The sequence below is a fragment of the Hyla sarda genome, chromosome 2 (assembly GCF_029499605.1).
Source record: "Hyla sarda isolate aHylSar1 chromosome 2, aHylSar1.hap1, whole genome shotgun sequence".
Taxonomy (NCBI): domain Eukaryota; kingdom Metazoa; phylum Chordata; class Amphibia; order Anura; family Hylidae; genus Hyla; species Hyla sarda.
This window is the reverse complement of record NC_079190.1, coordinates 381756247-381784196: the sequence shown is the minus strand read 5'-3', so window position 1 is coordinate 381784196 and position 27950 is coordinate 381756247. Positions and strand designations below refer to the sequence as shown.

Genomic DNA, 27950 nt, shown 5'->3' with positions numbered 1-27950 from the left:
AGCCTCGAAACGCGTTGTTGTTTGGCTGTAATAAAGAAGAATCTTATTTCAAATTGATGTCCGAATGGATTGCACTACAAGTCAGTTTTTTTTTTAAAACCTCCTTACCACTGTACAATTTGGCTGGAGACCTCTTCATGCTGACAACGGGGAAGCAGCACCACTATCTATGATTGATGTGCAAATAGTAGTTGTGTCTGTTACACAACTAAATCAGGGGAGCAGTTTTACATCTAGCATCTAATCTAACGTGACTGCATCTGAATGTACTGGCAATATCATCCCATGGGAAGCTCTGCCTCCCTTTTATTAAAGAGTCCTAACACAAACGTGACTCAGAGTTAATGACAGACTGATATACAGAGTGAGAGGACCCGGCCTGTGATGGCTGACAAGCTGCAAGGGGAGGGATACAGTGGGTGAGGGGGACAGGTGGTCACCTGTGAACTGGTTGGAAAAAACTATTCATAGGGCAATGTAGTGGCAGCATGGTTATTGTAGGCTGTCTTGAAGAGATTGTTTTTCAGGTTGCTGTTGAAGCTCTTCATAATGGGTGAGAGATGGATATGTCTGGGTAATGAGTTCCAGTGTGAGGTGAGAATGAGGCGAGAGCATAAGTCGATGTCTCAAGAGATCGGATCGGAGATTAGGTGTGGGGTGGTATTGGGAGCAGGGCTCAAGTCCTGCAGGAACGCATGGGAACGAAGTTCCTGCACTTTTTCCACAGCAGGAACATAATTCCCATTAGCAGGACAAGCACTTGAGTTAAAATCTTGGGTGAATTCCCACACTTTTTTTTTTCCCTGGACTTGACCGCTGATTGGGAGATCAAGTCAGAGATGTACGAAGGGGACGGATTGTGGATGGCCTTGTATGTTATAGTTTACAGGGATTGGCAGAGGGGACAGGTGGAATAGTCAGGAAACAGAGTTGAGGATAGATTGAAGGAGAACAAGAGTGTTTACTGAAGGGCCACAGAGAAGGATGTTGCAGTAGTCCAAGTGATAGATGATGAGGGCATGTACCAGTAGTTTAGTTGAGTCAAAGTTGAAGAATGAGCGGATTCGAATAATGTTTTCTGGTGGCAGGAGGTGATGAGGATCTGGATGTGTGGTTTGAAAGACAGCTCAGAAAGACAATTTTCCAATGAGCTTTATTCTGAAACTACTAACTTTAATTGAATCTCCAACTTTTAACTGCATGCAGTTTTTTTATGGAAATTAATTTCCATGAATTAGCTTTTCAAAACCCCTTCATAGACATAGAGTAAAATGATACTATTCTGTCTGTTTTCACCCGCTACCAGGGAGAGTTTAGAATTGTATTTATTTTATTAATCAATTTACAAGCAGTATACAGTAAACATGCATATTGAGCTGGTGAATGAATCAAGGGGAGCGGACAGCTATAGTTTCATCTTTAAAGGCTATGTTCACAGGGAGAATCTCTGTGCGGACATTCTGGACACTGTAAGACGTCGGCATGATCTGCCGACGCTAGGACCACTTGGGAATGCACCGTTTCATAAATGGCTAAGCATTCAGTGCGGTCTCCGCATGAAGAATGAACGTGTTCATTCTTTGTGCGGACATGGAAATTGGAAATTCTGCAGTGTGCACCAAGCAACAGAATTCCATTGAATTCAATGGGACTCTGCTGAAGCGGAACCTCTGTGCCGGATTCCAGTTCGGAATCCGGCACGGAAATTTCGACGTGTGAACATGGGCAAACTCTAAAATAAAATAAAACCCAAATAAAAAAGAATCTTTTAGAAAGATATTCACCAATGTGGAAGAAAATAATGGGGGGGGGGGGTGAACTAGGGGCGGGGAAAAATCTACTTAAGCAATAACCACCTCACCGATCCCCTCTGATATCCTCTTTCTGGTACCTATTTTACCCAAGGAAATGCCCAGTCAGCTCTTATTTTTAACTTTATCAGGAAAGACACTATTATTTGAACAAACTTTGCATTGATCAAACATTTTTCCCCCTCCCTGCTGCTTAAATCTTCTCAGAAAATTTGTACAGATTTGTCCTTTGTCTGCAAAACAAGCAATACAAGTCTATAGAGGGGGGAGGAGGGAGCTCCGCCCACCAGCTCTGGTCGAACTTCAAATTAGAGTTGATGCCTGCAGAGCAGAAATATATTAAAAATACCATATACAAGTTATATATTGGCCAAAAATAGTGCTTCTTCTCATGTACACCCACAGCTTATACTGAAAAGTCACCTGAAATGACAGGTTTTCTTTTAGCATTGGTTGTTGGTTTAAAATACGAAGTCCTGTTTCGCTGGCTGCACACTAACTGCCAAAGAGAAGTTGACTATTAATACCAAGGGATAATGAAACAATGCCAACCGCTTATTAGACTGCAGAACTGGGCTTTAGCTTTACCAGTCACCTTTCCTGGGTTCCAACTGTGGCTTCTAGTACTCTGTTACTGCCAGGATTTTTTTTTATCAGACCTTTTGTATTGCATTTTGAACAAGTGAACATACACAAAAAAACAACCCCCCCCCCCCCACATCCCTAACACCACCCACCACTCCATACCCCACAACAACTGTCCAGAGTCCACCATCAGTCCAAGTCTTTATGCATCTTCTTGTTAGTACTCCTAGGATTTATAATAGAGCAGAAGAGAATTAGCAGCAGGCAATTGCAAATGACAAAAACTGGAATTATAAATGATGGCCCTGGATATTTTAAGGCTAACCAATAAAACTCCACCCAAACTATTTTGGCTTGTGCAGTCAAGATTGCAGTCAAGGTGACATGATCCATAGGTAGACTATGAGACTTTTGCACAGCAATGACTAAAATAGAACAGGATAGGAGAAGAGAGAATGGCAGGAAGAGTCATGTTAAATGTAATGAATACTCATGTAGAGCCATATGTAATGATTCTTTAACCAGGGTTGTCATTCACATAAACAAAAGAACCTGTAACTGTGTTATTTTTTTATTTCCTCATAATCCCAATGATGTAATAGCCACCTACGGGTAGTTTGTTGTAATATATTTATATTTATATATGTATGTGTATGTATATATATATATATATATATATATATATATATATATATATAAAATATGAAAAATCTTGTTCCTCATGTCTCTTAAGATTTTAGCAGTTAAAAAATACATATTCCTTCAGTAGAACTGAGACCACACAAGAGTTATTGCTCCAGGGGAAGAAAAAACATATTTCCTTTTATTCTTTCTCCTTTTATGTAAATTGTGAACAGTGGGTGTATATTGAGCGAAACAACTTTACTATTTTTAATCTTAGGTTGCTGTATATGTAGGCGTTCACAAGGAGTTACTGATGTGTGGGTTTTATGTCATTCACATACAAACCTTTGGAATTTGCTATAATTAAGTAGAAGCTAACTTCTGTTCATCTTGCATATAATGTATTTTTTTTTTTTAAAAGAAAGCATATGATTTAGTGATTTAATTAAACCTCTAACAAAACAACTAAGTGTACATCCTTGTTCACTATCTAACTTAATGGTGTATTCCAATACTAAAAAAAAGGGAGCAGTAGGGTTGGTATGCACTGCGTGCATTGTCTATGGGAGTTCCGGAGATACCCTAGCGCTCTACTTCCACTTCCAAAGACAGTGCATGGATAGGGCATAAGTGTTAAAATACCTCTTCAACTCACCCCTTAAACTCTGCTATAGAGTTAAATTATATATGGCAATCCTGACTACTTTCAACCAAAAGTAGAGGAAGCTTAATAATAGTACTCTATATGGTATAGTATAGTATAGTACAGGATTTTATCATTTTAAATAAATATAATTTTGTCCAATCTAATGGACCAATTCATTTAATAATATACTGCATCTTTGTGGAGCTCTACTTCTTATATATAAGGCCAATCCCCTGCTTGCCTTTAGCCATTATACCTTTTACCAGCTGTCACTGGTTTCTATATATACTATCTGTTAATAAACATTCTGTGCTAAAAATTCTTAGGTAACACTGTTAATAACTGTAGTATTTGTAAAAATATACAATTCACAAGTTCCAATGTTCTACCTATCAGTAAGCAACCACCTACGTATATTTACAGACTGTGAATCAATAAAAACAACCTAAAACCATTCTTCTGCAAGAAAATGTGACCTAAATATTTGCAGAGCCGCAATAATCTGTATTGCAAAACATTCTGCTCCACCCACGGATGTGCCTGATGCTTTTCTGATAATATAAAGTAAGGAAACTGCATGCTTCATTGTGTTAGTCGTGGATTTGTTTTAGACCTCAATATATTTATATAAATTTCATATAATGCAGTTACCATCAAGTTGCTCTTGAATGCCTGTCTAAAAATAAAAATGCAGAGCAGGGCTTCTCATGGTGGAGTACGGTACGTCTAATTCATTCCACATAGGTAATAAACATAATGGCCTCTCACCTTCTACTGTTCTGTGCAAGATACAACAGCTTAATGAGCATATATGCAGGAGTGGTGCTTCCCTGGGAATCGGTTGACAGGTACAGCAATGAAGATAGGAAACGGAAAGGTCCTTGGTCTTCACAGCACAACTCAGAACAGCTGAAACGTATTGTTGACCAACAGCGTGGATCATTTATTAGGAAATAGTAGCCAAAAACAAACTTGTTTTGATTCAACAGTGCCTCTTCGTCAGTGTATCGCAGTGCTTTTCAACAATTTTCCTCTCAAGGCTATCTATTCTCCAAATAAAACATCATTTTTAACCCCTTAATGATGCAGCAAATTTTCATATTTTTTCCTCCCCTCCTGCTAAGAGCCATAACTCTTTCAATTTTCAATTTTAACACTTGTTTTATGCAGGACAATTGTACTTTGTAATGACATTACTCATTTTACTGCAAAAGCTACAGTGAAACCCCAAAGATTCATTTGTGAGGTGAAATAAAAATAAAAAAGACACCAATTTAGCACATTTTGAGAGGTTTCGTTTTTCATCACTGTTTTGTACATATTAATGCTGGAAGGATCTATTTTTATATTGCTTCAATAAACTTTAGAAGTTCTTTTATCAAAGAGCTGGATTTAGGAACCTTTTTTCTTCATTTTTACATACCGTATATACTCGAGTATAAGCCGACCCGAGTATAAGCCGAGACCCCTAATTTCAACCCAAAATCCCAGGAAAAGTTATTGACTCGAGTATAAGCCTAGGGTGGGAAATACCTCATCCCCCCCCTGTCATCATCCAGACCCGTCATTAACATCCTCATCATCATCATCCCCTTGTCATCATCCCACACATCCCCCCTTCATCATCCCCTTATCATCCCACACATCCCCCCTTCATCATCCCCTTATCATCCCACACATCCCCCCTTCATCATCCCCTTGTAATCATCCCACACCCCCCCCCCTTCATCATCCCCACACCCCCCCCCCTTCATCATCCTCTTCTCATCATTCGCCCTCAGTGGTCTTCAACCTGCGGACCTCCAGAGGTTTCAAAACTACAACTCCCAGCAAGCCCGGGCAGCCATCGGCTGTCCGGGCTTGCTGGGTGTTGTAGTTTTGAAACCTCCGGAGGTCCGCAGGTTGAAGACCACTGCGGCCTTCAACATCATCCAGCCCCCTCTCACCCCCTTTAGTTCTGAGTACTCACCTCCGCTCGGCGCTGGTCCGGTCCTGCAGGGCTGTCCGGTGAGGAGGTGGTCCGGTGAGGAGGTGGTCCGGGCTGCTATCTTCACCGGGGGCGCCTCTTCTCCGCGCTTCCGGCCCGGAATAGAGGCGTTGCCTTGACAATGACGCAGAATTACGTTGGCAATGAACGCACCTCTGCGTCGTTGTCACGGCAACGTGACTATTCTGAGGCCGGGCCCGAAGCGCTTAGAAGAGGCCTCCCCGGTGAAGATAGCAGCCCGGAACACTATCCCACCGGACCACCTCCTCACCGGACAGTCCTGCAGGACCGGACCAGCGCCGAGCGGAGGTGAGTATTCAGAACTAAAGGGGGGTGAGAGGGGGCTGGATGATGTTGAAGGCCGCAGTGGTCTTCAACCTGCGGACCTCCGGAGGTTTCAAAACTACAACTCCCAGCAAGCCCGGACAGCCGATGGCTGCCCGGGCTTGCTGGGAGTTGTAGTTTTGAAACCTCTGGAGGTCCGCAGGTTGAAGACCACTGCGGGTGGGGGAGTTCACTCGAGTATAAGCCGAGGGGGGTGTTTTCAGCACGAAAAATCGTGCTGAAAAACTCGGCTTATACTCGAGTATATACGGTAGGTTTTATATAGGTTTTATTTTATTTTACTACTTTAAAAAAAATTGAAATATAAGAATACTTAAATTGGCACTGTCAGATTCATAAAACTTTTTATATGTTATACATCTTAGCAAAACTTTAACCTTTCTAATAAACTTCATAAGAAAATTGTATTTCCTTTTTATAGAAATCATGGCTTTGTCCAAGCTAAAGCACAGGCATGGACAATGTCCAGTAGGTGAGGGTGGGCTAGCACTCCTCTGTACTCTCTCCTGTCCGATAGTACTCCTCTGTGCTCTCTCCTGTCTGATAGCACTCCTCTGTACTCTCTCCTGTCCGATAGTACTCCTCTGTGCTCTCTCCTGTCTAATAGTACTCTTATGTGCTCTCTCCTGTCTGATAGTACTCCCCTGTGCTCTCTACTGTCTGATAGGACTCCTCTGTGCTCTCCTGTCTGATAGTACTCCTCTGTGCACTCTCCTGTCTGATAGTACTCCTCTGTGCTCTCTCCTGTCTGATAGGACTCCTCTGTGCTCTCTCCTGTCTGATGGTACTCCTCTGTGCTCTCTCCTGTCTGATAGGACTCCTCTGTGCTCTCTCCTGTCTGATAGTACTCCTCTGTGCTCTCTCCTGTCTGATAGGACTCCTCTGTGCTCTCTCCTGTCTGATAGGACTCCTCTGTGCTCTCTCCTGTCTGATAGGACTCCTCTGTGCTCTCTCCTGTCTGATAGGACTCCTCTGTGCTCTCTCCTGTCTGATAGTACTCCTTTGTGCTCTCTCCTGTCTGATAGGACTCCTCTGTGCTCTCTCCTGTCTGATAGGACTCCTATGTGCTCACTCCTGTCCTTTTAGACAGGAGAGAGCACAGAGGAGTGCTAGCCCATCCTCACTTACTGGACTTTGCCGGTACTTCAGCTTGAACAAAGCCATCATTTCTATAAAAAGTAAATACAATTTTATTATGAAGTATATGAGAAAGGTTAATGTTTTGCTAAAATGTACAACATATTAAACATTTTTGCATCTGACAATTTCCATTTAGCAACAAACAAAAACCAAGTTTATTGATAGATAATGATAGCAAAATACAAGCAACTTTGCCCACGACGTAGCCTAGGGCTAGTAGGCAAGGCATATAATAACAACAGAACACAAAAATACACATGGTATATCACACAAAGGGTAGAATACAGGCATCAGGGTGAGGCCCAAGGTGACACCAGAAAGTCAATACAAGGACAAAGGATATCTCATATCAGGAGTGTATGGGGAAGAGAGCCTCGGGGACCAGACAACCTCAAACCTATCCATTCCATTATACTTGTAGTGCACCTTATATCTGCTGCTTCTGGGAGGATACAAGGTTTAAAGTGGTACTCCAGTGGAAAACTTTTTTTTTTAAATCAACTGATGCCAGAAAGTTAGACAGATTTGTAAATTACTTCTATAAAAAAAATCTTAATCCTTCCAGTACTTATTAGCTAAAGTTTTACTACAGAGGAAATTATTTTCTTTTTGGAACACTGAGCTCTCTGCTGACATCATGAGCACAGTGCTCTCTGCTGACACCTCTGTCCATTTTAACAACTGTACAGAGTAGAAGAAAATCGCCATAGAAAACATATGCTGCTCTGGACATGATGTCAACAGAGAGCGATGTGTTCCAAAATTAATATAATTTTCTCTGTAGTATTCAGCAGCTAATAAGTACTAGAAGGAGTAAGATTTTTTAATAGAAGTAATTAACAAACCTGTTTAACTTTCTGGCATCAGTTGATTTAAAAAAAAAAAAAGTGCTGTCTCATGAGCTTCAGTTCCTCTTTGGCACTACTTATTACCACCAGGTCCTGGCCTGGCTTGGCTTTAGAGAAGCGATATTGCAGAGGCTGAGCGCTGTTATGTTTGTTCTGCTGCAATACAAGGCAAGATTGCAGAGGCCATATCTGTTATTAGGAACCCACTACAGCCCAGACTGACAATCTGAGCAGATTGTCAGTGTAGTCATGGTATCGACTTTGTGGCACACCAACAGATGTGTCACAGCACACCAGTGTTGAAAAACACTGTTGTACTGTATGCCAATGTAAACCATTCAGATGGTGCAAACATATATACAAAAAGTTGTGCCTAAAACTTTCTGTGATGTTATAAACAGGGAGGAGTTACTGACATGATCACATTTTATGTCAAAGTGCAAATGTTCAATTGTTGTACTAAAAGCAGTCATGCAGTGAAGAAAAAAAAAACTATAAATAGTTCCTGAAAAATGTATATAAATCTTGATGCATTACATAATTTATGTTTCCTTATAATGTAAAGTGCATGAGGCATATATACAATCAAATAAGACCAATTATAGAGTAAAACATCAGTTACCATTGTAACCAAACAGCTGGTAAAATGGTGGATGGGAGGTATGTATCACTAAGGCTTCTTGACTCTAAGTGACTTTGAGTAACTGTCACCAAATAAAACTTTTAATATAGTGTTCCTTGTGTAATTATCAGACACTTTCCCATGCGCTTGCTTTTAAAATTATCAACATAAATATGTTTAAGATGTAATAGAAAAAAACGTCCACTAGGTGGCTCTGTTATGTTCCCTGCTGCAATTAATACAGTGAGTTTGGTCTCCTCCCAGCCTGGCTGGAGACCAAACTCAGGAAGTGCTTCTCACTGCACTGAGCTTAATTGTCAGCTGCACAGAGCCTCACTGAATGCTGCACAGACTGAAAGCTGCAAAGAGCCTAACTGAAACATGCATAGAGCCTCACTGAAGATGCACAGACCCTGAGGTCTTCTATTCATCACAGTGCTGTAACAATGTGAGGGCAGAAGTGGTCCCCCAGCAGGCTTCAGTGATGTCATGCCTGCTGGGAAACACCCACCTTCACCTGCTGAGAGATTGCGATGTGAGCAAGAAGAACGATATCATACGGTATTTTTTAAGGGGACTGAAGGTTCTGGACAAAAAGTCACTTCTGTACGCCAGTTGGTTTGTATTGCAGTCCTAAACCTGATCTCACAGGTGTGTGAGCACTGTCAGAGAGCATCAGAGAGGTGTTGCTCTGAATCAGATAAGCTTGTCCGCTGTATGTTGCATACTGGTACACTGCAAAAAGAAAGACTGACTTTGCAACTGAACCTGCCAAGTTTTGGGTGAGAAGCTCATATGTTTATCTAAATAACCTGATGTAAAGGATGTTACTGTTATACTGCACAATGCAGCCAGAACTTATTTCTGTATGTGAAATGTTACAATAAACCCAAGACTACTAAACTGTGACAACTGCCTGTTTGGGTCTGTTTGCTTGCTGGCAAGACTGTTTGCATTGTCTTGTTCTACTCCATGTAGAGTATATAATAGATAAATCTATGGCTGGCTGTTGTAAAAATTGCATAACAAAAAAACACTAAATTACTTTTTGTGGGTAAATGTTACATTGCTCACCCAAATAAAGATGCACTTGTGGAGTAAAGTTAGTGCAAGTGTAATGAATCGAGAGTGTGATAATAAATGTCCGTAACTTGCGGAGATGCCAAAATCTCATTAGCTAAGTACAGATTATTATTGGACAATATGCTATTGGAGTAGATGCATATTAAGACTTACAGGCACCTTTTTCATAGCTTTTCGCTTTAACAGTTCTTCCTAGAAAGATTCTAGGTCTGATGTTAAATATAATTGCAATCCTGGTGATGGTCCTGGAGATGTAAGAAATGTAAGAACTATAACTGTGGATTGCTCAAATATTACCATTACAACCACTCTGAGTTCTATGGATAGACCAACACAAGAAGAATATTTACTACATCTATACTTTTGATGGGGGACATTTATCAAGGTATTTAGAGCCTTTTCTTTCTGCTTACAAAAGTTGCACAAAAAGTCGCACATGTGCCTAAGGACTTTTTTGTGTGACTTTTGTGGGTTAGCAAAAAGTTACAAACAGCCTTACCTAAGCAAATTTCAGTTTTCACTTTGCAGTGGTCACAAATTTATGATGTACAAAAGTCACATGTAGGCAAAAAAGAAAAGTCTCAAACCCCCTTCAAAAAGTCACAAGTCTACTCCAGGTCTAACCTGGAGTACAAACTCCCGTACATGAGCCAATTTAAAAAGTCATTACTGCCGCTGCTCGTCTCCGCCCCCAACCCACCGCTCATCTCTCCTCCGCCGCCCATCTCTCCCCCCGCCACAGCTCATCTCTCCCCCGCCGCTCATCTCTCCTTCAACTCCTTCGTCTTCAACTGCCATTGGTCAGCACTCAGTGCTGACTAATGGCAGGGGATAGGAGGAGGTTGCAGCACTGCAACCTCGCTCCTATCCCTCAGGAAGATCGGGGCTGTCACTGACAGCTCCGATCATCCCTATTTTCCGGGCGATCGGGTCACAAGAGACCCGATCAGCCTGGAATAGGAGAAAATTGCATGTCTGAATTGACATGCGATTTTCTCCGATCGCCGACATGAGGGGGACCCCCCTCGGCGATGTGCCGGGATGCCTGCTGAATGATTTCAGCAGGCATCACGGTCCGGTCCCCAACCGGCTAGCGGCGGGGACCGGAATTCCCACGGATGTATCCATACGCCCTACGTCCTTAAGGACTCGGGATGCAGGGCGTATGCATACACCCTGCGTCCTGAACAGGTTAAATTTGTAAATTGTTTAACGAGGGCTTGTGGGGGAGTGTTTTTTGCAATAAAAGTTTTTAAAAAGAGTTGTCCTTTACTAAGCCGGGCTTATCATTAGCCAAAAAAACAGCTAGTGCTAACCCCCAGTTATTACCCCGGTACCCACTGCCATAGGGGTGCTGGGAAGAGCTGGTACCAACAGGCAGGGAGCATCAAAAATGGCACCCCTGGGCCTAGGCGGTAATGTCAGGCAGTGGCTGCTTGTTTGGCATTTGGCTGAGAATAAAAATAGGGGGAACCCTATGCGTTGTTTTTTTAAAATTATTATTTATGCAAAATATGTGTGGGGTTTCCCCATATTTACATTCTCAACCAGATAACAACCAAGCAGCAACAGCCTGACGTTACCAGGGTGGGCAAGGACCATTGTTACTGGCCCTCCCCAGCTTAAATAATGCCAGCCTGTTACCGCCTAGGCCCAGGAGCACCATTTTTGATGCTTTGGGCCTGTTGGCACCGACTCTTCCCGGCACCCCTGTGGCAATGGTTACCGGGGAAGTAATTGGGGGTTAGCGATAGCTGTTTTTGGGGCTAACACTAAGCCCGGCTTAGTGGTGAATTCCGTCTATAAGACTTCCACTACTAAGCCTGTAAAGTAAATTAAAAAAAACTCTTTTTAAAAACTTTTATTCCAAAAAACACTCCACCACAAGCCCTCTTTAACCATTTTATTAAGATTAAAAAAAGAAAAAAACGCTGGTCATCGAAGAAGTCCTCTGCATACACGGATCTGAAATTATAAGAAAAAAAGAAACACGGAAAATTGGTTAATACATTTATGGTGCCCTCCCTTAGAAAAAACGCCCCTAAACCAGCGTTTCCAAACAGGGAGCCTCCAGCTGTTGCTAAACTACAACCCACATCATTTCCAGACAGCCTTTGGCTGTCTGGGAAAGATTTAAGTTGAAATTTAGCAACAGCTGGAGTCTCGCTGTTTCTAAAGTACAACTCCTGTGATGAAAAAATGAGCCCTCACACATCCCCCTATACGGAAAAATTAATAAGTTAGAGGGGTCAGAAGAGGACAATTTTAAACGTGCTAATTTTCATATAAATAGTTATACATCTATATATATATATATATATATATATATATATATATATATATATATATATTTATTTATTTTTTAAACCTATATAAGGCCCCTTTCACACTGCCGCAAACGTCCGTCAGTGACTTTTTTTTTTTGTGTGTCCCTTAACAGATGTTATTTTTGACGAGGCACAATGGGAAACAACAGGTCCCGACAGATGCTATTCACTATTATGGGGTCTGTAGGGCGCCGTTGTTTTTGGATGGGAGGAAAAAACGGGAGGAAAAAACGTTGCATGATGTGTTTTTCCTCCTCTATTCTACCCGGGTTCCCCCACGGACGTCACACTGTTGTGTCTCAAAGCAGTGTGAAAGAAGCCTAAGTTTGATATAATTTCAACTGTATGGACCTACAAAATACATAGTATGTGTCATTTTTTACCGAAAAGTGCACTGGGTAGAAATGGAAGGTTCCTAAAAGTTACAAAATGGCAGTTTTTTTTTTCCATTTTTGTCCCACAAATCATTATTATTATTATTATTATTTTTGTTTCGTCGTAGATCTTGTGGTGAAGTTATTGATGTCATAACAAAGTAAAATTTGTGGTGCAAAAAACAAGGCCTGATATGTAAGGTGGAAAATTTAAAGCGTTATGATTTTAAGAAGGTGAAGAAAAAAAAAAAACGTTAGTATGATAAATATGTTACACCAAAAGCAAAAACAAGAAAAAAAATGCCTACACAACTCGCTTACCAAAGCAACGATAAATGTCCCCATAAATCTCTAGCCATATATTTTACCAGCTTCCTTCCAGCGAACTCTGACTTGGAGAAACTGGACTATAATAATCAGTGTTGTCAGGATGGTCTGCACGTGCACAACTCCAAATTGTATGTGTGGAAAAGTGGATGGCTGGTTCAGGGTCACTGTTAGGCATAAACAGAAGTATTTTGCTGTACCTCAACCAGGCATTAGTAATTAGTAGGAAGTATATAACCTTGTGTTCAGTGTGTCAAATTACAGGTTACTGCATCTCATGGCCAGAGCAGCAGTGAACAGGGAATGTGATGTATACCAGTTTGTATGTTCTTCCCTGGCTCAGATGGCCTTTCACGATTTAGTAAATAGAGAATTGCGTTAAAAAGCTGTTTACAAAAATATCCTATTACCATATATACTCGAGTATAAGCCGAGTTTTTCAGCACAATTCGTGCTGGAAACACCCCCCTCGGCTTATACTCGAGTGAACTCTCAGCCCTCAGTGGTCTTCAACCTGCGGACCTCCAGATGTTTCAAAACTACAACTCCCAGCAAGCCCGGGCAGCCATCGGCTGTCCGGGCTTGCTGGGAGTTGTAGTTTTGAAACATCAGGAGGTTCGCAGGTTGAAGACCACTGCGGCCTTCGACATCATCCAGCCGCCCCCCCCCCCCCCCCCTCTCATCCCCTTTAGTTCTGTACTCACCTCCCCTCGGTGGGAAGGAAGGGTGAGCTGGTCCGGGCCATCTGTGCTGCAAGGACTGTCCGGTGGGGAGGGATAGTCGTTCCGGGCTGTCCATCTTCACCAGGGGGGGGCCTCTTCTCCGTGCTTCGGGCCCGACCCTGGAATAGAGACGTTGCCTTGACGACGACGCACAGGGACAGGAGAGAGCACAGAGGAGTACTATCAGACAGGGAGAGCACAGATGAGTACTATCAGACAGGAGAGAGCACATAGGAGTGCTATCAGATAGGAGAGAGCACAGAGGAGTGCTATCAGACAGGAGAGAGCACAGAGGAGTCCTATCAGACAGGAGAGAGCACAGAGGAGTCCTATCAGACAGGAGAGAGCACAGAGGAGTACTATCAGACAGGAGAAAGTACAGAGAAGTGCTATCAGACAGGAGAGAGTACAGAGGAGTGCTAGCCCACCCTCACTTACTGCACTTTATCCATGCCTGTGCTTCAGCTTGGACAAAGCCATGATTTTATAAGCCATGATTTATATAAAAAGGAAATAAAATTTTCTTATGAAGTATAATAGAAAGCTTAATGTTTTACAAAGATATACAACATATAAAAAGTTTATGAATCTGACAGTGCCCATTTAAAACATTCCTGTTTGATCGGTGGGAGTCTGAGTGCTGAGACCCCATTAATACTTTAAAAGAATGGGCAGCAGGACTTGTTCTTTTTGTTTTCGATCATCACCACTCAGTGATCAGCGCAATGTACGGATTGGCAGAAAGCCCTGAGAAGTTATTTTTGTATTCTGTAAAGGATCAAAAATGAATTGGCACAGTGGTCAGCTTGTCTACTTGTGATAAGTTTCTCTTTGTATGCTATTACAGAAATGTGAAGTTACATATCAAATTAATCTTGTGGAGAATTGGCACACAGCTTGCAGTGTAATGTATAAGAGTTTTGTAACTCTGCAGCTAATCAGTGTATGGACTGACCTATATCACTGCACTCCTGGTCTGTTAGGGCAAAAATGATATCTTCAGCTGAACTGAACAAGGAGGGAGACTGACCTCTGTCTACACTTTAGAGCATGTATTTTACTGGTGGTCTGTGTGGTGATCCCTTGACCCAGCTGCCATAATAAAAAGGTTTAAAATGTATGGATGCATCTGACGTTCCAGAACCCATTCATTCACAACATCTGTTGGGTGTTTTGGCTCTTAGTGTACTCCTTTGTAACACTGAGGCATGTCTGAATGTACATAGATCCTTTGTGGTACCACAACATCTTTGACCTATCGAGGCATGGGCTCAACAAGACCTCTGAGGGTGTCCTATGATATCTGGCAACAATATGTTAGCAGCATCTATGGATTGCACTTTTTTCCATAACATCCCACAGATGCTTTATTTGATTGTGATGTGGGGAATTTGTAGCTCAAGGAAACAACTTAAACTCTTTGTCGTGTTCCTCACACCATTCCAATTCCAGAACATTGCCCTTGCGCATCATACTAACTTTGTTATATTGCCTTTTTACTATAGTTTATTTTGATGCTTTCTCTACCCCTTCTAAGTGACACACATGCACCCTACCTTCAACATGATGTAAGCGAAATTATTATGAATTATCAGACCAGCGCATGTTTTTCCATTCCACCTTGGTCCAGTTTGATGCTCATGTGCTCATTGTAGGTGCCTGAGCAACGGGCCAAGGGTCACTTTGCAGCCTCATTTTCAACAACCTGTTGAAGGCCACTTTGGTAGGTACTATCCAGGGCATACCTGCTGTTTTGAAAATTCTCTGACCCAGGTGTCTAGTCAACAGGTTTTGGTCAACATTCAGATTATTATGCTCGCCCATTTTTCCTGCTTCTAACACCTCAACTGACTGTTCACCTTCTGCCTAATATGGCACCAAAAAAGAAAAAGAGATACGCAATACAATGCACACCCACAGTTGCTATATTTCAAACAATGTTATCTTTATTGCACATAAGTATATACAAAACACAGAAAATACAATTAAAATCAATTAAAAGGCCCAAATGGCCACTGCACCAACAAGGGGGGACCCCCTGTAAAAGGGGGAACCCCACCCAGGGCACCTGCCTCCACAAATGAATAGGTTACAAGCCTATCATATTACAAGAATGTTATACCAATAAAGTCCTATCCCCACAACACTAGTAGTTTGTATACAACCTGAATATCCTTCATAAATAACACAGAGGATTAGCAGTAGAGGACAATAGATGGAGGAGTAGCCAGACAGGTGCCCCCCTAGAGACCCCACGCGTTCCGTTGCCCGTCAGCAACTTCCTCAGGGGTGTTGTGCCTCTTTAATTCAGTTTCTGCCATTTATACTAAGCATAATTAACGTAATTATGGTGAAGGAGTTACCTGTTTGTCCATTGCATCCCATCTCCGGGCATTAACCCGCTTGTACTTCCGGGTGCAGAGAAGATTACATCCGCTCCATGATCCACATCCGCTCTGTCACTCTCTCACAGCTGCGTCCCACAGACAAATCACCGACGCATGCGCAGAATACACTCCATATCCACGGCTAAGAGTCTCGCTCACACATCACCGTCCCTGATTACTGTGCCTGCGCGCCTCTCCACATACACACTCAACATTATGCACCAGTCACATAGCACCAACTACATACCCCATCCGTACGCATGCGCACCACAACTCATATCTCTACAGTCTATTTGCACCAATCTAACACGTAATGGAGTTCTCTTTCAACACGCATGCGCATCACAGTTAACCTCCTTATGGTTACATGAATACACTAATTTCTACATAGAACATCCTTTTTAGGAAATGCATCTTATTACTATTCTATGTATGTATGGGGATACAGTTTTGCATAGTTTAAACACTAATTTGACTCCGTACAACAAAGTACATATGATAGCATTCTCCTATATCCTTACAGGTGCACATACCCATATCCTCTCATATTGATGTAATATCTTATAAGAGAGTTTCCATCCTATATACAATTTATAACACACGCATCACCAGGTTACGAGACCACATGTAGTCTTATGATAAAGATATAAATATGTGAGCAAATACAAAAGGCCCAGATGGGCATCAAAGCATAACAGTCATCTTCATAATCCAATACCTTTTTTAACCCCTTAATTTATTAATAATGTGCTTATCATATAACTTATGCCCCTTAAGACGGCATTTATAACATATCATATGTAGAACTTATAACATACTTATCATAGAGCTGATATCACTTAGCACATATTACATCCTTAAATCATAGACCTTTTACCCTTTATCATAAACCTTATACCACTTACATACATCTTATCATAAAAACATATATATATTTAGCTCATATACACCTTTTGTATCCCCTCAACCTATTTATATAGCACATATATTATACATCTTATACCCCTAGTCCCAGAGTATACAGACTGTGCCACCTATTAGTGCATCACCATATATTTCATATCACTGCTTAAACAGTGTAGGACCTATACCACTTAGCATGAAGAACACATCACTCTGTATAAATTCTTAACTCTTTATTGTACGATCATGTCAGTTTAACTAACATATCCATTACTTTATCCACTAAAGTACCTTTGTCACACGATAATCAATGTTATTTACCTTGCCCATTCATGGTTTTAATATTATGGTTGATCCGTTTTGGAAAGATTAGTGATAGAACATTCTGTATATAAGTATTTGATCATTTCTAATATTTCTATCTATAAGTCAATATAATATACCGTATTTTTTGCCGTATGAGACGCACTTTTTCTTCCCCAAAACGTGCGTAACGACGTGATGACGGCGACGGAGAGCGAGGATACCCGGCCGGCAGCAGAGCGACGGGGACACGGCGACAACAATGGAGCGACATCCAGGGCAGCGGTGACGGGTCCGGAGCGGCGGGGACACGTGAGTATTACCTCCTATGCAGTGGTCTTCAATCTGCGGACCTCCAGATGTTGCAAAACTACAACCCCCAGCATGCCCGGACAGCCAACGTCTGTCCGTGCATGCTGGGAGTTGTAGTTTTGCAACATCTGGAGGTCCGCAGGTTGAAGACCACTATTGGGTTCAAAATCTTTAATTTTTTAGATTTTGCACCTAAAAATAGGGTGCGTCTTATACGCCGGTGCGTCCTATAGGGCGAAAAATACGGTAGTCTACAAATTACAAAAATATATGAAGGAAACCTTATAGTTGTATGTATTTTTTTTACCCTTCTTCCTCTTCCATTAAAGAATAAATAAAGAAATAAATTAAAAAATAGAAATGTTTTTTTTAGTTCATCATTTTATCAGTTGACTAGGTGACTACAAAAATCCACTTTGGAATCAGCATCTTTATTTAAATTATGTTAATGGGACCTCTCAGGAAAACACCCACAGTTTTTCACTTCACATTATTGTCATATCTACAGAGTGTTCTTTGGCAGCTGTCATATTCTCTCAGCTGTGTATGTTACGTAATATTTTTATTGTGTGCACAATATGCTATCAATTTTGCACATTTCAGAAAGACAGTATTATAGAAACCAAAAGTTCTATTTTATGGGCCTTGAATTGCATTTTGCGCCAATAACAGCTGTGATTACTTTCATATTTCCAATCGAGCAAAAGTAACACGTTTTATAAATTATTTGTCATTACCTCTGTTAAAGCAGGGGCATTTTCCTGAAACACGATCTGTAAAGCAATGCTTCATTGATCAGGGTCATCATTTTAATGTGTGAACAGATAGTGAATAGCAATACGTCTAGGCCTAGATGACATCTATTTTAGAAGAAATTAAGCAACCACTGAAGAAGATAACATTTAAAGGGTACCTTTCATAAAAAAACTTTTGATATATTATAGATAAATGTATGCAGAATAACTTTACAATTGCATGTAATTAAAAAATATGCTTCATTCTATTTAATTTTCCACTTTGAAAAAATGACCACTAGGGGTCTCCCTACCAGTCCTTTTTTTTTTATAGATTTCAGACTCATGCTGGAGTCCTAAATCTCAGACTGTATCCGGAACACACACAAACTCACCACTGCTCACTGCCAGGGAGCAGTGTTGAGCTTGTCTGTGTCCCGGCTGCAGTCTGAGATTTAGGACTCCAGCATGAGTCTGAAATCTATAAAAAGGACTGGTAGGGAGACCCCTAGTGGTCATTTTTTCAAAGTGGAAAATTAAATAGAAAGAAGCATATTTTTTAATAACATGCTATTGGAAAGTTATTCTGCATACATTAATCAATAATATATTAAAAGTTTTTTTGATGAAAGGTACCCTTTAAGAATGCAATTTATAGATAAACATTACAATGATTTAACTCTGGCAGTACCTTAAATGGGCGCTCTCATTAAAACACATTTTTGCTATTGCACTCCTTATTGTAAATTAAAAAATCTTTCTAATGTACTTTGTTTAAAAAAAATAAAAATAAAAAAAATTGTTTTCTATGTTTGTGTTTAAAAAAGCTGCCAATAGGTGTCTCCCTACTTGTCCAGAGCACATTTTCCTCCATCTTTTGCACAGACTTTGGACTCCTGCTGGCCTAGCAGAATTCCGAAATCAGGAAATGCTGAGGGGGGGGTGTGCAGCCTTATCCAATCACAGCTCACCTCACGCACTGAACTTCTGTGGGCTGTGTGTATCAGAGTGAGGGAGGAAAGTCTGCCCTGTATAGCAATATCAAGCAATATCAAGGTAGAAAACTAAAAAATAATAAAAAAATAAAGGCAGTAGCGGTTTATCATGATGGGGGCAGTGAACTGGGAGGATTATAAAATTTAACAAGATCATGAGAGGTACTCTAACAAAAAAAAAACTATTATCTGATAGGAAAAGTGACCTTATATAGTTAATAAAGTTTAGAAAAAAGAAGGCTTAGGGGCGACCTAGTAACTGTGTATACGTATATCAGGGGGCAGTACAGAGATCTCTATCATGATCTATTCATACCCAGGACTGTATCTATAACAAGGTGGCATCCTCTACCTCTAAGGAAAAAAGATTTCTACACCAGCACAGACGAGGGTTCTTTACTGTAAGAGCAGTGAGACTGTGGAATTCTCTGCCAGAGGAGGTGGTCATGGTGAATTCAATAAAATAATTTAAAAGGGCTCTGGATGCATTTCTGGAGAGTAATAATATTACAGGTTATGAATACTAGATTAATAGGGACAGAACGTTGATCCAAGGATTTACTCTGATCGTCCTATTTGGAGTCGGGAATTTTTAACCCTGGTATGTGGCAGTTGGCAGCAGCCTCATGAGGGTTTTGTGCCTTCCTCAAGATCAACTCAGTAGGGAGACAATAGGGATATAGGTTGAACTTGATTAAATGTGGTGTTTTTTCAAAGTTATGAACTATGTTACTATATATTAAAGAAAGTAGCTTGTAAATGGGGATTAAGGGGTTGTCATAAATATAACAGCTTTATACCTTAAAGGGGTATTCCAAGAAAAAAAAATTATATCAACTGGCTCCAGAAAGTTAAACAGATTTGTAATTTACTTCTATTAAAAAATCTTAAAGGGGTATTCCGGGATCAAACTGCTTATCCCCTATCAAAAGAATAGGGGATAAGATGTTTGATCACGGGGGGGCCGTCGCTGGGACCCCCCGCGATCTCCCTGCAGCAGCCCGCATTCTATGCGTAGCTGCTTCTGCAGTTTCGGAAACTGCCGGGCTTCCGAGACGGGGACGTGATGTCACGCCACGCCCCCTCCATTCATTTCTATGGGAGGGGGCGTAACGGCCACAACGCCCCCTCCCGGCAGTTTCCGAAACTGCAGACGCAGCTACACATAGAATGCGGGCTTCTGCAGGGAGATCGCGGGGGGTCCAAGCGGTGGGCCCACCTTGATCAGACATCTTATCCCCTATCCTTTCGATAGGGGATGAGATGTTTTTGCCCCGAATACCCCTTTAATCCTTCCAATAATTATCAGCTGCTGGAGTCGAGTTGTTCTTTTCTGTCTGGCAACAATGCTCTCTGCTGACATCTCTGCTTGTCTCGGGAGCTGCTCAAAGCTATGGGGATTTGCTTCTACTCTGGACAGTTCCCAAGACAGGTGTCATCAGAGAGCACTTAGACAGAAAAGAACAACTCAACTTCAGCAGCTCATAAGTACTGAAAGGATTAAGATATTTGAATATAAGTAATTTACTAATTTGCTTAACTTTCTGGAGCCAGTTGATAACTACAGTTATGGCCATAAATGTTGGCACCCCTGAAATTTTTCAAGAAGATTAATTATTTCTCACAGAAAAGGATTACAGTAACACATGTTTTGCTATACACATGTTTATTCCCTTTGTGTGTATTGAAACTAAACAAAAAAGGGAGGGAAAAAAAGCAAATTGAACATAATGTCCCACCAAACTCCAAAAATGGGCTGGACAAAATTATTGGCACCCATAACTTAATATTTGGTTGCACACCCTTTGGAAAAAATAACTGAAATAAGTCGCTTCCTGTAACCATCAATAAGCTTCTTACACCTCTCTGCCGGAATGTTGGACCACTCTTCCTTTCCAAACTGCTCCAGGCCTCTCTTATTGAAAGGGCGCCTTTTCCCAACAGCAATTTTAAGATTTCTTCACAGGTGTTCTTTGGGATTTAGATCTGGATTCATTGCTGGCCACTTCAGAACTCTCCAGCACTTTGTTACCATTCATTTCTTGGTGCTTTTTGACGTATGTTTGGGGTTATTGTCCTGCTGGAAGACCCAAGATCTCGGATGGAACCCAGCTTTCTGACACTGGGTGCAACCCAAAATCCTTTGGTAATCCTCAGATTTCATGATGCCTTGCACACATTCAAGGCACCCAGTGCCAGAGGCAGCAAAACAACCCCAAAGCGTGTCAGCAGCGGGGCGGGGTCCTCCTGGGTCGACAGGAGGATGTCGACAGATAGTTCAACAGATAGCACTAATGCTCCCTGAGCTAGCAGGACAGCTTGAAGATCTTTGGAACTTGTTTGGGGCTGCTTATCCACCATCCAGACTATCCTGCGTTGACACCTTTCATCAATTGTTCTCTTCCGTCCACACCCAGGGAGATTAGCTACAGTGCCATGGGTAGTAAACTTCTTGATAATGTTGCGCACTGTGGACAAAGGCAAATCTAGATCTCTGGAAATGGACTTGTAACCGCGAGATTGTTGATATTTGTCCACAATTTTGGTTCTCACGTCCTCAGACAGTTCTCTTCTCCTCTTTCTGTTGTCCGTGCTTAGTGTGGCACACACAGACACACAATGCAAAGAACTTCTCTCCTTTTTATCTGCTTTCAGGTGTGATTTTCATATTGCCCACACCTGTTACTTGCCCCAGGTGAGTTTAAAGGAGCATTTCATGCTTGAAACAATCTTATTTTTCCACAATTTTGAAAGGAGTCAATAATTCTGTCCAGCCCATTTTTGGAGTTTGGTGTGACATTATGTCCAATTTGCTTTTTTTCCTCCTTTTTTTGGTTTAGTTCCAATACACACAAAGGTAATAAACATGTGTATAGCAAAAGATGTTTTACTGCAATCCTTTTCTGTGATAAATACTTCATTTTCTTGAAAAATGTCATGGGTGCCAACATTTACAGCCATGACTGTGTATATAAAGTTTTTTTCCTGCATAACCCCTTTAATATATTTGACACTTTTTTCCAAAGATCCATAGGCCTAACTGTGGGTTGTTGCAAGGGAGGCAGTGGACTTGGCACCTTCATCCAGGGGTGCACATATTAAATTGTATTACCAGGATTCTTGATGTACTCACAACCAACTCTTATCTGCACCTTCTCCAGCAAACTTATGTGTCCCATGGATACATCTGCAGTGTGTGCATTAGATTCACACTGCTCTTGCATTCTGACCCATTCAGCGATCGTTCCGCTGCTTGTTTTTTTTCCTTTTTTTTCTTTTTTATCTTAGAAGACCCTAAATGGGTTGACAGGGCCCTGTCCTGACAGATCGTGAGTGAGGTCCGTCTGGTGTCCAATATTTTACCGGAATTGAGCAGAGAAAAACAAATAGGACATGCTCTCTCTAATCCTTCCGAAGGAATGACTGACGGAGCTCCCTTTACCAGTGCACAACAGCTGTGTGCTGAAACTAAAATTGAAAATAATAATAATTTTTAATACTATTACATCTACATTTAATACTATTACATATACAAATGTTTGTTTACATTTTTTCTTTGTTCTTAGAACTTAAATCAGCATCTTGTAGTTCTGATTTTTTTTTTATTGTGGAATTTATTATGACTTTTTTTTTCTGTCCACCTGCATTAAAAGGGTATTCCAGGAATTTTTTTTATTTGACGATGCTACAGGGGCTGTAAAGTTATTGTAGTTCATAATATAGTGTCTGTACCTGTGTGTGACGGTTTTCTCACAATTCTGTGATTTTCACTCCATTATTTATTTTTAACAGCATACAAAATGACTGTTGTCTCAGATTTTTCCCAGCTTGTAATGCGGCCGAGACCTGACCTCACTAGTCAGCTGATGACAGGGAGCCTGTCTGCTTCAATGGGTGGAGGGATCGCTTGGTGGGAGAGAGATCAATCTGCAACAGATGTAGGCACCCTGATTGAAAACCACACTGATTTGAATGGATGCAGCTCATTTATGTTTCAATGGGTGGGGTGGCTGATGTGTGGGAGGGAGGAAGATGGAATTGTGGGATTTGTAGTCAAAAAAAGAAAGTCAAACAGGAAATACCAGTTCACAAACAGCTAGCCACAGTGTCAAGGTAATCTTACGATATATCCATTTATCCCCAAGACAAGCGCAGATCCTTCCTAAGCATGTCCATTACAGTCTGCCAGGTACATACTAAAATCACCTTATATTGGATAACCCCTTTAATTATTAATACATCAAGAATGAAAAAATTTACTTTATGGCGTTTATTAGGTTCATTTATTTCAATATGGGTCAAAGAAGGAAACAAATTACTGTTGCCCTTTCTTTTCTTCCTGCAGATTTTAGCTACTGAAGCACATTATGGGACAATACTTTAATTAATAGGCACCACACTATTAACAAGCCATGCACAAATCACATTTTCATAGTACAAGCAAATGTCAGAAATGTTGTACTATATCTTATCAGAGAAAAATGCATCCATCCATTCATCTGTAATACAATAAATGTGTTCTGGTTACCATGATGCACCTTCACTGTGGCCCAGATTTATCAATCTGTCTGAAACCTAAACTGTATGGTTAGTGAAATAGCAAGGAGAGATTTGCTGCTTTTAAAGTAAAAATCTTTACAAACGTACTGTACATGAGTTTTAAGCAAATAAGCCTTTTTTTTCTAACTATAGGAACATGGAAGTAGTTTAATGACAAAAGTGTGGTGACATGGGGGGTGCAAGGTATACTTTTCAGATCGTGACGCCATGGCACCGCTAGCCTATACATGGTCCTAGGTGGTCCTAGGTGGAGACAGCTTCTCCTGGGCCAGGCACGGGGCAAGAAACCCACCGACCCCGGATTATGGATAACTGTCTTTTACTGAGGCATGTGTAGATGGTACAACACTCACAGTACGGAACAGAATAGAAGGGATGCATTGTAACCCTTGGGAGCCTTTCCTTGCTGGGACTTATGGTGCTTTTCACCCACTTGAATTAGATAGACTTGAGACTTGGAAATTAAGAGATATCCCATGCTGACTAGGGTTCTGCTAAGGCCCAATTACCGACACCGCCAGGGTATGAATCACAAACTCCTGTACGGGAAACACTTGGAGAATGGTGGGGTTGATTTGATTGAGAGATTGTCTTTCAGGCTTCCCTTGCAATCACCTCACACTTCTTCCAACTCCTTTCCACACTGTAGCTTACATGGAGCTACGCTCAGCGCAAGGCCTTAGGTGATTCCAGGAAATACATTTTTTTATATCAACTTGCTCCAGAAAGTTAAACAAATTTATAAATTAAAAGCAAAGATTGACCACACCTTAAGAATATCACCCTATTGGGTAAACAATGAATACATTTTCAGACAGATGGCTATGAAAAAATGCTAATTTTAATAAAAACAACATTTACATAGATAAAAGACTTATCAGAGCATTAATATTATCATACTGTCATTGGGCCCTAATGACAGGATAAATAAAATAAGTGGGGAGCAACTACCTAATGATAGAAAATATCTGCAGATTCTGATTATCAATGGTCCGGAATGGACCTACAAGTGCGGGACTAACGGTCCATTCCGGACCATTGATAATCAGGATCTGCTGATATTTTCTATCATTAGGTAGTTACTCCCCACTTATTTTATTTATCCTGTCATTAGGGCCCAATGACAGTAGGATAATATTAATGCTCCGATAAGTCTTTTATCTATGTAATTGTTGTTTTTATTAAAATTAGCATTTTTTCATAGCCATCTGTCTGAAAATGTATTCATTGTGTACCCAATAGGGTGATATTCTTGAGGTGTGGTCAATCTTTGCTTTTGATCTTTTTCCTATTGGATCGGTGGGGGTCGATCTTTTAACCACATTCAACCTCGAATACCTGGTTGTGAGCTGCACACACATTTTTTCAAATTTTCAAATTACTTCTATTTAAAAATCTTAATTCTTCCAATAATTATCAACTGGTGAAGTTGAGTTGTCATTTTCTGTCTGGCAACAGTGCTCTCTGCTGACATCTCTGCTTGTCTCAGGAACTGCACAGAGCAGAAGAGGTTTGCTATGGAGATTTGCTTCTACTCTGGACAGTTCCCAAGACAGGTGTCATCAGAGAGCACTTAGACAGAAAAGAACAACTCAACTTCAGCAGCTCAGAAGTACTGAGGATTAAGATTTTTTTTTAATAGACGTAATCTACAAATCTGTTTAACTTTCTGGAGCCAGTTGATATATAAAAATTTTTTTTCCTGGATAACCCCTTTAATCTTAACTGGTCTTAGACTGAGGCAACTCCCCCCCCCCCCTACGCTAACTAGAGAGCAATTTGGGGGTTCCCATTGGGTGGGCAGGGTCACCTAGTTACTCTGCTTCTCCTTCTTAAAGGTACAGTACACATACAATACAAGAATACAGTAGATACAGCAAAGTGCATAAACACGGTAAGCAATAGAACAGTGGGCCCATCACAGGAGCAGCAGGCATGCCCGATGAGATCCACAGCCCGCAGGACAGCTTTTGGTGCTGGAACACCATAAAAGCTCACAAGAAACACTAGAGACTGATAAAATATAGTCCTGAATGTGTGCTATTTTTAAGGAATTTGTATACATCCATTTTATCTACTTTAGATTCAGAATTACTTAAATGTAATGCTTCATATGTATTGCTATGTGCATTAAATTTATTTTCTGAATACTTGTCATTTGATTCGTGTCTTGGTGAACTAGTACTTCTTAAATTGTCATATACTGTATAGACTTCATAGATAATATAGTGGATTAAAGGGGTACTCTGGTGTAAAAACATTTTTTAAATCAACTGGTGCCAGAAAGTCAAACGGATGTGTAAATTACTTCTATTTAAAAATCTTAATCCTTCCAGTACTTATCCTTCCAGTACCTATCAGCTGTTATATGCTCCAGTGCTCTCTGCTGATACCTCTGTCAATGTCAGGAACTGACCAGAGCAGGAGCAAATCCCCATAGCAAACCTCTCCTGCTCTGGACAGTTCCTGACATGGACAGAGGTATCAGCAGAGAGCACTGTGGTCAGACTGGAAAGAACTATACAACTTCCTCTGTAGTATACAGCAGCTGATAAGTACTGGAAGGATTACGATTTTTTAATAGAAGTAATTTATAAATCTGTTTAACTTTCTGGCACCAGTTGATTTAAAATAAATTGTTTTCCACCAGAGTACCTCTTTTAAGTTCTGTTAAGGGTTATAAATAAATAAATAATTTATTGCTGTGTGTTGCTTTATGAAGGTGGAAGAAGGTTGGTGGGAAGGAGTACTCAATGGAAAGACCGGCATGTTCCCTTCCAATTTTATCAAAGAGCTTGTGACTGAAACTGAAATTGGAGGAAATTTTGAAGAACACCAGATAAAGCAAGGTGAGAAAATAACATGTTAGTAAAACATACTGTTAAGTTTGATGGAGCTTGTGGGAAGACTCACTTTAAACACGGTATCTCCTTCCCAAAACCGCAGCTATGTAGTTTATGCTTTATAACAGGGGAGAGCAGGGGTTATCAGTTGTAATTGATTGCTTTTGGATTGTATCTGCACCTGTGGTTACTATAAAAAAAATTATTTGATTCCATTTTGTAGACTTCAGTGCCCTGATTTCAACCCTGTTTATATTGTGTTGTTAGCAGAAGAACCCCCCAGATACCTCTACACACACACACACACACATACACACACACACACACATACATACAGACGTTCACAAAATATAGGGATTTTCCAATTTACGAATGTCTGTACTTCTCCCTGATGTATACTTGCTCGATGTATACTTTATTCAAAGCACATGCAGGACAGGACAGCATTACAGCATTGCAGGGGTGTAGGAAGACGACGGATCCTATCCTGCCCTGCCTGGATACGATGCGGTCCGTTTTCTCACTACTCCCCTGCCACTCTGTATTGCTGTCATATCCTGCATGTGCTCTGAATAAAGTATAAGCAAGATATGGCAGCAAGTGCAGTACATCCATGCTTCTTTCTTTTTTTATTGCTTAGAGACTACTGGATTGCTCGGTACCTTTGCGAGTGTTCACATGCTGCAATAGTGGCAGTCTATTGAATCTAGTGTGTACTGTATGGGGTGTAAGCATGAGGCTGAGGGGGGCATGAATCAGAATCACACCCCCTTGAGCATAGTATTTATTTAAATAAATACCTGAAATATGGGGGGGGGGGCATGGTAACAAAATAAAAAAAAAACAGCATAGGAGTCAGGGGCAGCAGAAGCTACACAATTCCGTAAAACTCACTTTGATGCCATCCCTGTTGTGTCTTGCAGTTTTCATCCCAGTTTGGTGCAGTGCCTCTACTTGAATCCTGCTTAGATCTGTTTAAGATTGCAGAAGTGTCTTCCTCTTCCACCAGAGGTCAATTCGGGAAACTGCTCCCTAAGCTTAGTGCATACCCTCCAGAAAATAATAGAACGACCTGGCAGATTTATTTTATTGGAAGCCAAACTGTGATGGAAAGTAGAAGTAGAAGGAATACAGGTATAAAAATAGTGCAATACAGGTACAATTGTGTATTATTACACCTTTATGGTAGGGTCACACATTCCATATTTTTGCTGCGTATTTACTGCTGCATATTTCCCTATCCTAGCTGCAGAATATATGCAGCAAATATAGCACATCTGACCCTACCCTTAGTGATAAGGAATACACTTCAGGCCTGCTCGGAGTAGCAGTTATTTGCAAGTCGACTTGTGCCATTATTCATATTGCAAAGACTTTCAAACATTATTGAATAGGTAAAAAGGGGTAAACTGCAGCGCATTCTATGTTGTTATGGGGTCCTTCACCATTACCAATTATTTTTCACACACATG

At 40.9% G+C, this 27950-nt stretch overlaps 1 protein-coding gene across 4 annotated transcripts in view; it reads left to right on the top strand.

Annotated features, from left to right (window-relative positions):
* The window catches only part of SH3KBP1 (SH3 domain containing kinase binding protein 1), a 465279-nt gene that overhangs the window by 232447 nt on the left and 204882 nt on the right, over nt 1-27950 (top strand). For 3 of the 4 annotated variants that reach the window (XM_056558515.1, XM_056558516.1, XM_056558518.1), the window contains one exon: nt 26358-26484. In XM_056558515.1, the coding sequence (XP_056414490.1) occupies nt 26358-26484 (127 nt within the window). Of the gene's footprint in view, nt 1-26357; nt 26485-27457; nt 27613-27950 lie in introns of those variants that run through there. The other variant, XM_056558519.1, reaches the window with a different exon arrangement.